The sequence below is a fragment of the Scyliorhinus torazame genome, chromosome 7 (assembly GCF_047496885.1).
Source record: "Scyliorhinus torazame isolate Kashiwa2021f chromosome 7, sScyTor2.1, whole genome shotgun sequence".
Taxonomy (NCBI): Eukaryota; Metazoa; Chordata; class Chondrichthyes; order Carcharhiniformes; family Scyliorhinidae; genus Scyliorhinus; species Scyliorhinus torazame.
Window position 1 is genome coordinate 238,570,519 of NC_092713.1, and position 14,830 is coordinate 238,585,348.

Below are 14,830 nucleotides of genomic sequence, written 5' to 3' on the forward strand. Positions count from 1 at the left end.
CGGCTCATGGAAAGAGCACCTCCACCCAACACCAAGGGCAATTTTGGACACTAAGGGCAATTTATCATGGCCAATCCACCTACCCTGCACATCTTTGGACTGTGGGAGGAAACCGGAGCACCCGGAGGAAACCCACGCAGACACGGGGAGGACGTGCAGACTCCGCACAGACAGTGACCATTGCCGGAATCGAACCTGGGACCCTGGAGCTGTGAAGCAATTGTGCTATCCACAATGCTACCGTGCTGCCCTTAAGAACAAATAAATCTACACTATATCATTTTACTGTAATCCATGTACCTATCCAATAGCTGCTTGAAGGTCCCTAATGTTTCCGACTCAACTACTTCCACAGGCAGTGCATTCCATGCCCCCACTACTCTCTGGATAAAGAACCTACCTCTGATATCCCTCCTATATCTTCCACCTTTCACCTTAAATTTATGTCCCCTTGTAATGGTTTGTTCCACCCAGGGAAAAAGTCTGACTGTCTACTCTATCCATTCCCCTGATCATCTTATAAACCTCTATCAAGTCGCCCCTCATCATTCTCCGTTCTAATGAGAAAAGGCCTAGCACCCTCAACCTTTCCTCGTAAGACCTACTCTCCATTCCAGGTAACATCCTGGTAAATCTTCTTTGCACCTTTTCCAAAGCTTCCACATCCTTCCTAAAATGAGGTGACCAGAACTGTACACAGTTCTCCAAATGTGGCCTTACCAAAGTTTTGTACAGCTGCATCATCACCTCACGGCTCTTAAATTCAATCCCTCTGTTAATGAACGCGAGCACACCATAGGCCTTCTTCACAGCTCTATCCACTTGAGTGGCAACTTTCAAAGATGTATGAACGTAGACCCCAAGATCTCTCTGCTCCTCCACATTGCCAAGAACTCTACCGTTAACCCTGTATTCCGCATTCATATTTGTCCTTCCAAAATGGACAACCTCTCACTTTTCAGGGTTAAACTCCATCTGCCACTTCTCAGCCCAGCTCTGCATCCTATCTATGTCTCTTTGCAGCCGACAACAGCCCTCCTTACTATCCACAACTCCACCAATCTTCGTATCGTCTGCAAATTTACTGACCCACCCTTCAACTCCCTCATCCAAGTCATTAATGAAAATCACAAACAGCAGAGGACCCAGAACTGATCCCTGCGGTACGCCACTGGTAACTGGGATCCAGGCTGAATATTTGCCATCCACCACCACTCTCTGACTTCTATCGGTTAGCCAGTTTGTTATCCAACTGGCTAAATTTCCCACTATCCCATGCTTCCTTACTTTCTGCAGAAGCCTACCATGGGGAACCTTATCAAATGCCTTACTAAAATCCATGTACACTACATCCACTGCTTTACCTTCATCCACATGCTTGGTCACCTCCTCAAAGAATTCAATAAGGTTTGTAAGGCAAGACCTACCCCTCACAAATCCGTGCTGACTATCCCAAATCAAGCAGTGTCTTTCCAGATGCTCAGAAATCCTATCCTTCAGTACCCTTTCCATTACTTTGCCTACCACCGAAGTAAGACTAACTGGTCTGTAATTCCCAGGGTTATCCCTAGTCCCTTTTCTGAACAGGGGCATGACATTCGCCACTCTCCAATCCCCTGGTACCACCCCTGTTGACAGTGAGGACGAAAAGATCATTGCCAACGGCTCTGCAATTTCATCTCTTGCTTCCCATAGAATCCTTGGATATATCCCGTCAGGCCCGGGGGACTTCTCTATCCTCAAGTTTTTCAAAATGCCCAACACATCTTCCTTCCTAACAAGTATTTCCTCAAGCTTACCAGTCTGTTTCACACTGTCCTCTCCAACAATATCGCCCCTCTCATTTGTAAATACAGAAGAAAAGTACTCGTTCAAGACCTCTCCTATCTCTTCAGACTCAATACACAATCTCCCGCTACTGTCCTTGATCGGACCTACCCTCGCTCTAGCCATTCTCATATTTCTCACATATGTGTAAAAGGCCTTGGGGTTTTCCTTGATCCTACCCGCCAAAGATTGTTCATGCCCTCTCTTAGCTCTCCTAATCCCTTTCTTCAGTTTCCTCCTGGCTATCTTGTATCCCTCCAATGCCCTGTCTGAACCTTGTTTCCTCAGCCTTACATAAGTCTCCTTTTTCCTCTTAACAAGACATTCAACCTCTCTTGTCAACCATGGTTCCCTCACTCGGCCATCTTGTCCCTGCCTGACAGGGACATACATATCAAGGACACGTAGTACCTGTTCCTTGAACAAGTTCCACATTTCACTTGTGTCCTTCCCTGACAGCCTATGTTCCCAACTTATGCACTTCAATTCTTGTCTGACAACATTGTATTGACCCTTCCCCCAATTGTAAACCTTGCCCTGTTGCACGCACCTATCCCTCTCCATTACTAAAGTGAAAGTCACAGAATTGTGGTCACTATCTCCAAAATGCTCCCCCACTAACAAATCTATCACTTGCCCTGGTTCATTACCAAGTACTAAATCCAATATTGCCCCTCCTCTGGTCGGACAATCTACATACTGTGTTAGAAAAGCTTCCTGGACACACTGCACAAACACCACCCCATCCAAACTATTTGATCTAAAGAGTTTCCACTCAATATTTGGGAAGTTAAAGTCACCCATGACTACTACCCTGTGACTTCTGCACCTTTCCAAAATCTGTTTCCCACTCTGTTCCTCCACATCTCTGCTACTATTGGGGGGCCTATAGAAAACTCCTAACAAGGTGACTGCTCCTTTCCTATTTCTGACTTCAACCCATACTACCTCATTAGGGTGATAATCCTCGAACTGCCTTTCTGCAGCTGTTATACTATCTCTAATTAACAATGCCACCCCCCCACCTCTTTTACCCCCCTCCCTAATCTTATTGAAACATCTATAACCAGGGACCTCCAACAACCATTTCTGCCCCTCTTCTATCCAAGTTTCCGTGATGGCCACCACATCGTAGTCCCAAGTACCGATCCATGCCTGAAGTTCACCCACCTTATTCCTGATGCTTCTTGCGTTGAAGTATACACGCTTCAACCCATCTCCGTGCCTGCAAGTACTCTCCTTTGTCAGTGTTCCCTTCCTCATTGCCTCATTACACGCTTTGGCGTCCTGAATATCGGCTACCTTAGTTGCTGGACTACAAATCCGGTTCCCATTCCCCTGCCAAATTAGTTTAAACCCTCCCGAAGAGTACTAGAAAACCTCCCTCCCAGGATATTGGTGCCCCTCTGGTTCAGATGCAACCCGTCCTGCTTGTACAGGTCCCACCTTCCCCAGAATGCGCTCCAATTATCCAAATGCCTGAAGCCCTCCCTCCTACACCATTCCTGCAGCCACGTGTTCAACTGCACTCCCTCCCTATTCCTAGCCTCGCTATCACGTGGCACCGGCAACAAACCAGAGATGACAACTCGGTTTGTCCTGGCTTTTAACTTCCAGCCTAACTCCCTAAACTAGTTTATTACCTCCACACCCCTTTTCCTACCTATGTCGTTGGTACCAATGTGCACCACGACTTCTGGCTGCTCGTCCTCCCCCTTAAGGATCCTGAAGACACGATCCGAGACATCCCTGACCCTGGCACCCGGGAGGCAACATACCTTCCGGGAGTCTCGCTCGCGACCACAGAATCTCCTATCTATTCCCCTAACCATTGAATCTCCTACAACTATTGCTTTTCTATTCTCCCCCCTTCCCTTCTGAGCCCCAGAGCCATACTCAGTGCCAGAGACCTGGCCGCTAGGGCCTTCCCCCGGTAGGTCATTCCCCCCCCCCCCCAAACAGCATCCAAAACGGTATACTTGTTTTGAAGGGGAATGGCCACGAGGGATCCCTGCACTGTCTGCCTGTTTGTTTTTTTCCCCCCCGACGGTAACCCAGCTGTTCTTGTCCTGTACCGTGGGTGTGGTTACCTCCCTGTAACTCTTCTCAATCACCCCCTCTGCCTCCCGGATGATCCGAAGTTCATCCATCTTCAGCTCCAGTTCCCTAACACGATCTTTGAGGAGCTGAAGTTGGGTGCACTTCCCGCAGGTATAGTCAGCGGGGACACCGGTGGTATCCCTCACCACCCACATCCTACAGGAGGAGCATGCAACTGGCCTAGCCTCCATCCTCTCTTACCTGACAGAATATAGCTGCCCTGTGGACTAACTAGATCTCCGCCCTCCGACTCTGCTCCCAGTCAGCTACACTTTCTGTAAACTCCTGGCTCTCTTCTCACTCTTTGTAGAAATGTCGGAAACAAAATGAAAGGAGCACCTTACTCCCTCCTCACCTAACTCCCTCGGTCACCAAACTCTCACTATAGCACTCAAATCCATCAAATTCAGCACTCCCTCGGTCACCAAAATCTCACTATCGCACTCAAATGCACGAAATTCAGCACTCAGTGCAAACAAAGTCTGCACTGTCGGGGATCACTTTTATACTGTGAATCTAGCCTCTGAAAACTGGCCTAATCCAATTAACTAATTAACAAGCTCCAGCTGCAAGTGCCTACAAGTAGAAGCCTGTTTAAAGCTGATTGAAAATTCACCTTCTTCTAAACCAAACAGCAACTTTTAAGTTAATTAACTACATAAAAGAAAGACTAAACTTTGGATAAAAATGAAGCCTTATACTCCCTCGGTCACCAAACTCTTACTATAGCACTCAAAATGCACCAAATTCAGCACGCAGTGCATGTGTGGTGTTGCCTCACAGTGTTCAGGCACAGTGTCCAGGCATCGCAGTCTGATTGAGATGCTACACAATGACTCCGACATGGTCTGCCCACCCATGGGAATCCACTTGGTTGGTGTGAAATGCTAATTTAACCACGTTTGCCAATTCCCTATTAGCAAGAGCCTCAGCCGCATGGCCAGAGGCCTCGGCAGTCAGGGGGGTTATGGGAGGTCGGTGGGGCAGACGGGCAAGGGGTTCCTCCGGAATGGATACATTACGAACCAAGTGTTAGCATGGCAGAGCACATGCAGTCTCCACCCCCCCCCCCCCCGGCACCTTCCACCCACCCTCCTATGGCGGCCCACCCCTGCAGAGGGTTCCCCCCTCCCAGCCGAGGCTCCACCAGCATCCCCCCCCTTCTCAGAGCACTGGGGTGGCAAGTCCAGCACCCCCGGTCTCTTGGCCTGCGAGCAAAGATGGCTACTCACCTCCGCAGCTCCCTGCAGAAGCCCATCTGCCAGGTTCCTGTTTTTAAAAAGGAGTACTAATTGGCCCAGCGTGACCATTTGCTGAGGAGGCTGAAGAATGACGGGAGGCCATTGGATGTGGGGTGGCTCCCATTAATTGTATGGAAATAGAGCTTAAGTGGTGATTATTGGTTTCTCACAACGCTAAGGCAAGATCCCAATTTTGCCTAGGCCCGGTTCTCGTTTTCGGCTTCTCCCGCTATTCACCGGCCTTGTTTCGCAAGAGAGCAACGAGGCCGGAGAATCACTCCCATTGTGTCTGTCTTCACCTTATTAAAATAATATCCCAGAAATAAAGAAATGAAAGGGAGGGAGGAACAAAACACTTAAGTCTTCAGGGAAAAGGTATTAAGAAAATTATTAGAATTAGAAGCTGACATGTCCCTAGGTTCTGATGTACTGCATCCTAGGGTCATCAAATAAATGGCCGATGTGATAACAGATGCATTGGTTTTAATTTTCCAACATTCCCTAGATTCTGTAAAAGTTCCATCAAAATATGACTCCTCTATTTAAGAGGAGATAGAAAAACTATATACCAATTAGCTTAATATCTATCATGTGAAAAATGCTAGAATCAATTATTAAGGAGGGTCTAACAGGCCACTTAGACAATCTCAATGCAATCAGGCAGAGTCAACATGGTTTTGCGAAGGGAAATCATGTTTGACTAGTTTATTAAAGCTCTTTGAGGATGGAACAAGCAACATGAATATAGGGGAACCCGTGTATGTGGTGTTATTAGAGGAAATATTGGACAGGCTGAACCTTTATCCATTGGAGTTTAGATTAATGCGAGGTGATCTCTTATTGAAATATAAAAGATCCTAATGGAACTCAACAGGGTGGATGCTTCCCATTGTGGAAGATACTAGAACTAGTGGACTAAGGAGAGAGTCCTGATTTTTTGTGACTCTCTTCCCCGGAGAGTGGTACAGACAGGATCAAGTGAATATTAAGGCTGAGGGAGATACATTATTGACTAACAAGGGAGTCAAACGTCATCAGGGATTGGCAGAATGGGGAGTCGAGGCCACAATAACATCAGCCATGACCTCATTGCCTGGTGGAGCAGGCTCGAGGGGTTGTTGGCCTACTCTTGCTCTAATGTTAATAAACAAATGGCAATATAATTCCAATTCAGAATTGTAGGGGTTCTGAAAGGGAATTTGCAGGTGGTGGTCCCATCAGTCTGCTGCCCCTGTCCTCCTAGATGGTAAAGGTCTCGGGTTTGGAAGGTGCAGTGGAAGGAGCCTTCATGAATTGCTGCAGTGTGTCTTATAGATGGTATGCACTGCTATTATTATGCGTTAGTGCTGGATGGAATTAATGTTTAACATGTTAGGTTGGGTGCCGATCAAGTGGATGCTTTGTCCTGGATGGTATTGAGGTTCTCAAGTGTTGTTGGGGCTGCATTCATGCAGGTAAATCCATCACAATCCTGACTTGTGCCTTGTAGATGCTGGGCAGGCTTTGGGTAGTAAGGAGGCAAGTTATTCACCACAGCATTCCTAGCGTTGACCTGCTCTGGTAGCCACAGATTTTATCGGGATTGTCCAGTTCAGCTTCTGATCAATGTTGATAGTGGGGAATCCAGTGATGGCATTGCCATTGAATGTCATGGGGTGATGGTGAGATTCTCTCTTGTTGGTGGAGGTGGTTATTGCCTGGTACAAGTGCCCATGCAACCTGCTGCTTTATAATACAAACCCGAATGCTGTCCAGGTCCTGCTGAACATGAACACCGACTGCTTCTGTATCTGAAGGATCCCGAATGCTGTACAGGTCCTGCTGATTGTGAACACTGACTGCTTCCACATCTGGGGAGTTGGGTGTGGTAATGAACATTGCACAATTATTGCTCATCCCCACTTTGGACCTTATGGAGGGAAAGTCATTGATGGAACAGCTGAAGATGATTGGCCTAGAACGTTACCCTGAGGAACTCTAACAGTGATGTCATGAGATGATTGGCCTCCAACAACTACAACCATCTTCCATTCTACTAGGCATAGTCCCACCAGCTAAGATTCCCCCCGCCCCAACCCAATTCCTATGGACTTTAAATTTTGCTCTTGTTCCATGATGCAACACTACATTAAATGCTGCCTTGCTGTCAAGATCACATCTTGAATACAGCTCTTTTGTCTAGCTTTAGACCAAGGCTGTAATGAAACTTCAGTACTATTGCCGGATGCTGCCCAACAGCTTTGTAGTATCCAGTGCATTCACTCATTGCTTAATATCACACAGAGTGAACGTGAATTGGTGGAAGACTGAGAGCCGTGATGCTGGGGACCTCCGGAGGCGACACTCAGCGCTTCTGGCTGAAAGTGTTTTCCCATCATGGAGGATGGGGATATTTGTGGAGCCTCCTCCTCTGGTTCGTTGTTAATTGTCCACTGCCATTCACAACTGGTCAGCAGAGCTTAGATCTGATCCATTGGTTGTGGAATTACTTAGCACTGTCTATCCCATGCTGCTGTTTGACATGTTGTCATTTGACATTTGTCTTGCGTTGCAGCTTTACCAGGTTGACACCTCATTTTTTAGGTATGCCAGGTGCTGCTCCTAGCACTCTTGGTTGAACTTTACAAGCTAGATTGTATTTGAGCAGTGGGGAGCCAAATGCATACTGCCTATACCCAATCTTAATTAGGACAGAGCATTTCATAATAATGCAATTATGTGGTCTGCAGCTCAAAATGTGGTTAGTTTTTATTTATACTCGCATTAGATGAGTTCATTTAACCTGGGGGGCATGGGAAAACACTGCCATTCTTAAAAGACTTGAATTTAGATTGTTCTAGACCTGAACAAACAGTCATCACTAATTTAAATCCTCAAAGAGAGAGGGACTTGCTGCTGCAACATATTAACACAATGTTCCTTCATCACCAAGTCCTGGGCTTGAATTCAACCCAGATTAATAGCGTGAAAGCTTGTTCGCTTTACCTAGTAAGAGTTTATAGTAACAGAATCAGCGAGCTTCAACTCAAGGCCAGGGGTGAATTCACACTAGGTGTACAAAAAAAAGTTTAGCACTGGTACATATATCAAAGAACCATAAGGAAATACAGAGGAAAAAGGAAAATTCCTGAAGAAGAGATTGTTGCTTTGAGGTAGTCATCAAGACACCAGAAAACAGAAGGGCAGTGCGGTAGCATTGTGGATAGCACAATTGCTTCACAGCTCCTGGGTCCCAGGTTCGATTCCGGCTTGGGTCACTGTCTGTGCGGAGTCTGCACATCCTCCCAGTGTGTGCGTGGGTTTCCTCCGGGTGCTCCGGTTTCCTCCCACAGTCCAAAGATGTGCAGGTTAGGTGGATTGGCCATGATAAATTGCCCTTAGTGTCCAAAATTGCCCTTAGTGTTGGGTGGGGTTACTAGGGTATGGGGATAGGGGGAGGTGTTGACCTTGGGTAGGGTGCTCTTTCCAAGAGCCGATGCAGACTCGATGGGCCGAATGGCCTCCTTCTGCACTGTAAATTCTATGATCTATGAACAGTAAATCGTTCATCGCATTACACCCAACCCAATTTCATTTTCCTTTCACATATGGTCATTTTCCAGTCCTCCTATGTCACTTGCTGCAACTTAGCATCCCATTTTTGTCTGCACTTGCCTATGTGAAGTATTTGTGGATTGCCCTTAGTGTCCAAAATTGCCCTTAATGTTGGGTGGGGTTACTAGGTTATGGGGATAGGAGGGGGGGAGGTGCTGACTTTGGGTAGGATGCTCTTTCCAAGAGCCGGTGCACAGAAAAAAGTTTTCTGTGTTATAAGATTCCAAAATAATGCAAGTTGGTGCTGAAAAAGGGGTGATGTTCCTTCATATTATGTTTTTACAATTTTGTTGTGTTGATGCATTTCCATACTGCAACCAGATTTCCATAATGCAACATGAGGTTTCAAAATGAATAAACATTGTTCTTTTCCCTAACTGTACAGCTGCCAATATACTTAACAATCAAATAAATAACCAGATTCAAGTTTTGACCATTTCAAAAAGCTGTGTCTAGCAATTAATTGTGTTGTGTATTACCATTGAGAGACCAATGTTTAATCTGGCTGTGAAGATGTTGGCCTATTGACAAGAACCAATAAATTACTCTCAGTGGTGGAAGCTCCCTTCAAATGATGCATTGTTATCAAACTGTGACCCAATGACATCTGTCTCAAAATTTATCAGCAAATTGAATTGATTTTTTTTGGCTTTGTCATGTAAATCCCATTTGCAACTTCAGTGATTCTGATGTTCATTAATTCCTAACATTTTCCCAGCACTGTTATATAATATATAAAACAGGTGCAGGGCAGTAAAATCCCAAGGATCCTGGCAAGGTCTCATGAAACAGATTTGAAACCACCAGTTGTTTGGGCCAGATAATATACAGAAGTGTTTACATGCAAAAGAGCCCAGTGCTTGGAAAAGAATGAATAAATGTATTTACCCAAATTTTCAGCAACTTCAAATCAGGAAAAGGATTTAAACTATTCATAAATATACTATTTCAGATATCAAGAATGAAAATGATTACCTATGGAAGAGTACAGAATGGAGTTTACTTCATGTAGTTTATCACAACTCGACAGCAAGGTGGTGCTTATTTGATACATGTATGGTGTGATAGATACTTGGCAGTTACCTCAAAATGAAACTCAAATATATAAAATTGCATACAAGTTTTAACTGACTTCCACCTCGAAATTAAAGGGTGTCTCTTTCTTGCATGGGTGTACCTGCGTTGGTAACGTGTGACTCTTTTGTGTATGGTGTACCTGTATTGGTAATGTGTGTAGTGAACTGATTCCTTTCTGCACTGGAAGTTTGTAAAAGTTTTTTCGAATTAAGATTTTAATGATAACACAACAGTAGATGTACATGCTTTAGTGTAAATTATTCAACCTTGTGTTGCACCATGCTGGTTTTCAGACGTATAATTTAAGTGATGTGTTCTGTTACAGAGCTTAGGAATAGAACACAAAAGTAATTAATTTTAATACAGGTGTTTCAATAAGGCAAAGCCCCAGTGATGAAGAATCAGAGATCCCTATGGGGGACACTTTGTAGAAAGCATTGCATTAAATTTAAGATTGATGATTTATCGTTTTTCATAAAATTTGGCAGCTTCCCTTCTTCAGTGATTGGTCAGATGTGTTAAAATGGTTACACAAATAACGACCATTAGACCACAAAATCAACCGATTGCACATGTTATACGGGCTACACAATTTAATTTCCTCACATGTGGTATATGAATCAGTGGCATTTTCCAACATATTGAAATGAATTATCAATTCATGGGTAGTACAATATTGGACATATTTTGAAGGACCTACCTTGTTGTCACCTTCCTCATTACAATTATAAGTTTGTTGGCTTGCCTGGTACTGAAAAGATGAACTCAGTTCCCCTGCTTAAAGAAAATAAAAGATAGTAAATGAAAGAAGATAACGTTTCTAATCAATTTAAACAATACTGTTTAAAGCCGTTAATTATTGTAGTTGCATAAATAAACAGAAGCTCTAATGTTATCACATCGAGCTGTTGTGAAATCATTGTTCAGTTTCTCATATTCATTTTCTCTTGCAAAACCAACAGCTTTCCCTTGCGATTCCAAAACTTCTGGACACATTTTGCACAACTCCACCACTTTCAGACCAATCATATTTACAACCTGCAAGGATTTTCTTCAGTATGTGGACTCCTCAGCAAGCATGTGGGTTGAGCAGAGTCAGTTGGCAAATATCCCATTATTTCAATTATAATGAAAAAATACCCCAAACAGCAGAATCTCAAATGAACCATCTTTCCAACATCATTCACTCTCAGACCTCAGAGGAATTCAAATGTATTTATATTCAAGAACACAATGAAAATAGACAGAGTCCATTAGTCATCATGCAACTAGTTAAGAAAAAAGCATAGTTCACTGATGATTCAGAAACAAAATGCATGTGTTGATTTGGAATGATTGGGTTGGAGTTGGGGAAGGGGGTTAAAATTGAGATACTATATCCACACGCCAGATATGCCAAATAAATACCATTGAAATAGGTTTTTAAGCTTGTAAACAAAACACTGCTACCTTATTGCAAGTGGGCAGGATGGATTTGTGCAGCTACTCAAGCTGTGACAGGCACAATAGGTAAATTGTCTGTCACTTTCGTTCACATGGAAAGAAGAGCGATTAGGGAACTGTTACTTATTTTGTGTTTAGAAAATTGGGGAAGCAATGTACCCTCGTTAAGAATAAAATGCACACAGCTGTTTACACAGGTATTTACCTCACCTTAAAAACATAATTTCAGACAAGGTAGTTGCTATGTTACACGTCCACAAGAACATCAGTGTCATTGGATTATTTTTCCAGTAGAAGTAACAAGTCTCAATCCTCAGAATGCATACATCAAATAAGTGAGTGAAAATTGACTACAAGGCTTGGTACCCATCACTTCCCCATTGCCACAAAAAAATTACATACCAAGAAACATTTAATTAACAAACTTTTGCTAAATTCAGCAGTACTATTCATGTTATTTTTAAATAATAAAGCTATTTGCAAACTTTAGTGCATGCAATAATTTTGTCTACTAAAATTGAAATTAATATCATGGTTAGCATTGGTCCCTACCCATTGAATAAAAGCTAGACATAATATAGAAATTTTTAGGCTGTAGTTAATCAATAAATCATTACTTTGTGTTCCGAGTTTGAAAGCTGCTGCAAACTATTCTTCTTTCGGGTTATTTATGGCTCTTTCCTCTCCTTCCAACAGAACAATGTGCTCCTCTCCTGCTGGCATTGAGTCATCCTTGGGCACTGTGCAGCCTCTGTTTTATGTGATCTTAGACAGTAAGTATCAACAGATTATGGGGAGCATCACAGCTATGCCTGATCCTGTCCAGACCAGATGTCCACACGTGCAGAGTGCAGACCTTCCAGCATGGGTCACTGAACAGCTGAGAGAGGGAGGAGCCCGATCTAAGTTTCCTCCTCTCCAACCCATTGATGTTGAGTCTAATTAAAGGGCTACAGATGCACCCCGAGTAGCCCGAGAATAGTAAATTAATAGGCAAGAGTCTGAGTAAGGGAGAAAGGAATGAAATCTAAATCAGAGTTATACGATTGCAAGGGGTATAGTAAATAAAATTGTTGAGTTGCAGGTGCAGATTGCCATGTGGAATTATGATGTTGTAGCTCTAATGGAGACCTGACTCAAGGAAGCGCAGGACTGGGTGTTAAATATTCCTGGGTGCAAAACGTTCAGAAACAATAAGAATGGAAGAAAAGGATTAGGAGAGCATTGCAGTGTGAGAAAAACAGTGATGTCCCAGAGGGCCAAGGAAAAAAAGGACGCCATCATATTATTCAGTGTAGTCAGACCACCAACTAGTGGGGAGGGATGTAGAGGAACAAGTCTGCAGGGAAATTACAGAGTAGTTTGAATAGGGGACTTCAATTACTTGAATACAGACTGGGATAGAGGTAGTGTAAAAGGCAGAGAGGAGCTAGTGTACCTAAAGAGTGTGTCCAGTAGAATTTCCTACAGCAGTATGTGTCCAGTCCAACAAGAAAGGAAGCACTGCTGGACCTGCTTCTTGGAAATGAGGTGAGCCAGGTAGATCAATGATCAGCGGGGGGAACATTTAGGAAACAGTGATCATTGTATAGTAAGGTTTGGAATGACAGGAGAAAAAGACAACGGGCAATCCAGAGTAGTTAACTGGGAGAGAGCGGATGTCAATGGGGCAAGAACGGATCTGAGCTGGATAGACGGAAACCAATGGTTGGTGCAAAGAACTGCAGCTGAACAATGGACTACCTTCAACAAATAAATGGTTTGTGCACATTCAAGGTATCTTCCATCAATAGGGAAAGGTAGGGCAAACAAATCCAGAGCTCCCTGGATGAAAAAGGAGATTAAAATGAAGAGAAAGAAAAAGTGTGCTTCTGATAAGTGTCAGATAGAAACTACAATTGAGAACTAAGAGGAATGCAGAAGGTTCAAATGGGAGATGAAAAAGCATAATAGGAGGTGAAGAGGAAAGAGCGGCAGCCAACATAAAGGGGAACCCCATAGTCTTCTTTTAGCACATAAATCATAAAAAGGACAACAACGGGATTTAGACTAGGAGGCAGGGGGCATGGCTGAGGTGCCAAATTACTACTTTTGTCTGTCTTTACCAAGGAGGCAGTTTCTACACAAGCCATGGTGACAGAGAAGGAAATTCTGTTGCGAGAAGGGTTCAAAATTGATAAGGACAAGGCATTGGATAAACTGTCGGTACTCAAGTGTTGACAAGGGACCAGATGAGTTGTATCCGAGGATATTGAAGGAAGAGAGAATGGAAATTGTAGGGCTGACATGGGCTAGAATTTTCCAGTCTGTCGACTCAGGGGAGGTGCCAGAGGACTGGAGAATTACACACATTATACCCTTGTTCAAAAAGGTTGCAAGAATAAGCTCAGCAATTAAAAACCAGTTAGTTTAACAGTGGTGGCGAAGCTTCTGGAAACAACTATTTATGATAAAATTAATAATAACAAATATTTGTAAGAGCCAGCGTGGGTTTCTGAAGGGAAAATTGTATTTAACTAACTTGTTGAGAGTTAATTGAAGAGGTCACAGAGAGGGTTGACGAGGGTAATACTGTTGGATGTGGAGTACATGGGCTTCCAAAAAGTATTTGAGATGGTGCCACATGACAGGCTTGAGAGAAAAAAAAAAACTTACACCTTACAAAATAAAAGGGACAGTAGGGTCATGGATACAGAATTGGCTGAGTAATGGGAAGTAATGGTTACTTTCTGGACTGGAGGGAGTTTGATAGGGATTCATCATTATCATCATCATAATAATAATAATCTTTATTATTGTCACAAGTAGACTAACATTAACACTGCAATGAAGTTACTGTGAAAATCCCCAGTCGCCATACTCCGGTGCCTGTTCGGGTACACGGAGGGAGAATTCAGAATGTTCCATTTACCTAACAAGCACGTCTTTCGGGACTTGTGGGAGGAAACTGGAGCACCCAAAGGAAACCCACACAGACACGGGGAGAATGTGCAGACTCTACACTGTCAGTGACCCAAGCCAGGAATCGAACCCGGGTCCCGGGCACTCTGAAGCGACAGTGCTAACCACTGTGCTTCTGTGCCACCTATCTATATTAATGATCTAGATCTTGGTGTTACGGCGACAATACGAAACTTTGAAAGCATTGAAAATTGTGAAGGGGACAGTGTAGAACTTCAAAAGGACACAGAGAAGTTGGCAGAATGGTCAGATAGGTGGCAGATGAAGTTCAATGCAGAGAACATAGAACAGAGAACATCGCAGTACAGGCCCTTCGACCCTTGATGTTGCGCCGACCTGTGAAACCACTCTAAAGCCCATCTACACTATTCCCTTATTGTCCATATGTCTACCCAATGACCATTTGAATGTCCTTAGTGTTGGCGAGTCCACTACTGTTGCAGGCAGGGCATTCCACGCCCTTACTACTCTCCGAGTAAAGAACCTACCTCTGACATCTGTCTTATATCTATCTCCCCTCAATTTAAAGCTATGTCCCCTCGTGCTAGACATGTCACTTTTTTTCTAGCCAATCATGAAAGAATAAA

General features: G+C 43.8%; 1 protein-coding gene across 6 annotated transcripts in view; it reads right to left on the minus strand.

Moving 5' to 3' along the window:
* rnf44 (ring finger protein 44) overlaps positions 1 to 14,830 on the minus strand; it is a 235,988-nt gene that overhangs the window by 199,256 nt on the left and 21,902 nt on the right. For 4 of the 6 annotated variants that reach the window (XM_072512197.1, XM_072512196.1, XM_072512192.1 and 1 more), the window contains exon 2: positions 10,540 to 10,616. In XM_072512197.1, coding sequence (XP_072368298.1) covers positions 10,540 to 10,616 — 77 coding nt within the window. The remainder of the gene's footprint in view (positions 1 to 10,539; positions 10,617 to 14,830) is intronic. The other 2 variants (XM_072512193.1, XM_072512195.1) reach the window with 1 other exon arrangement.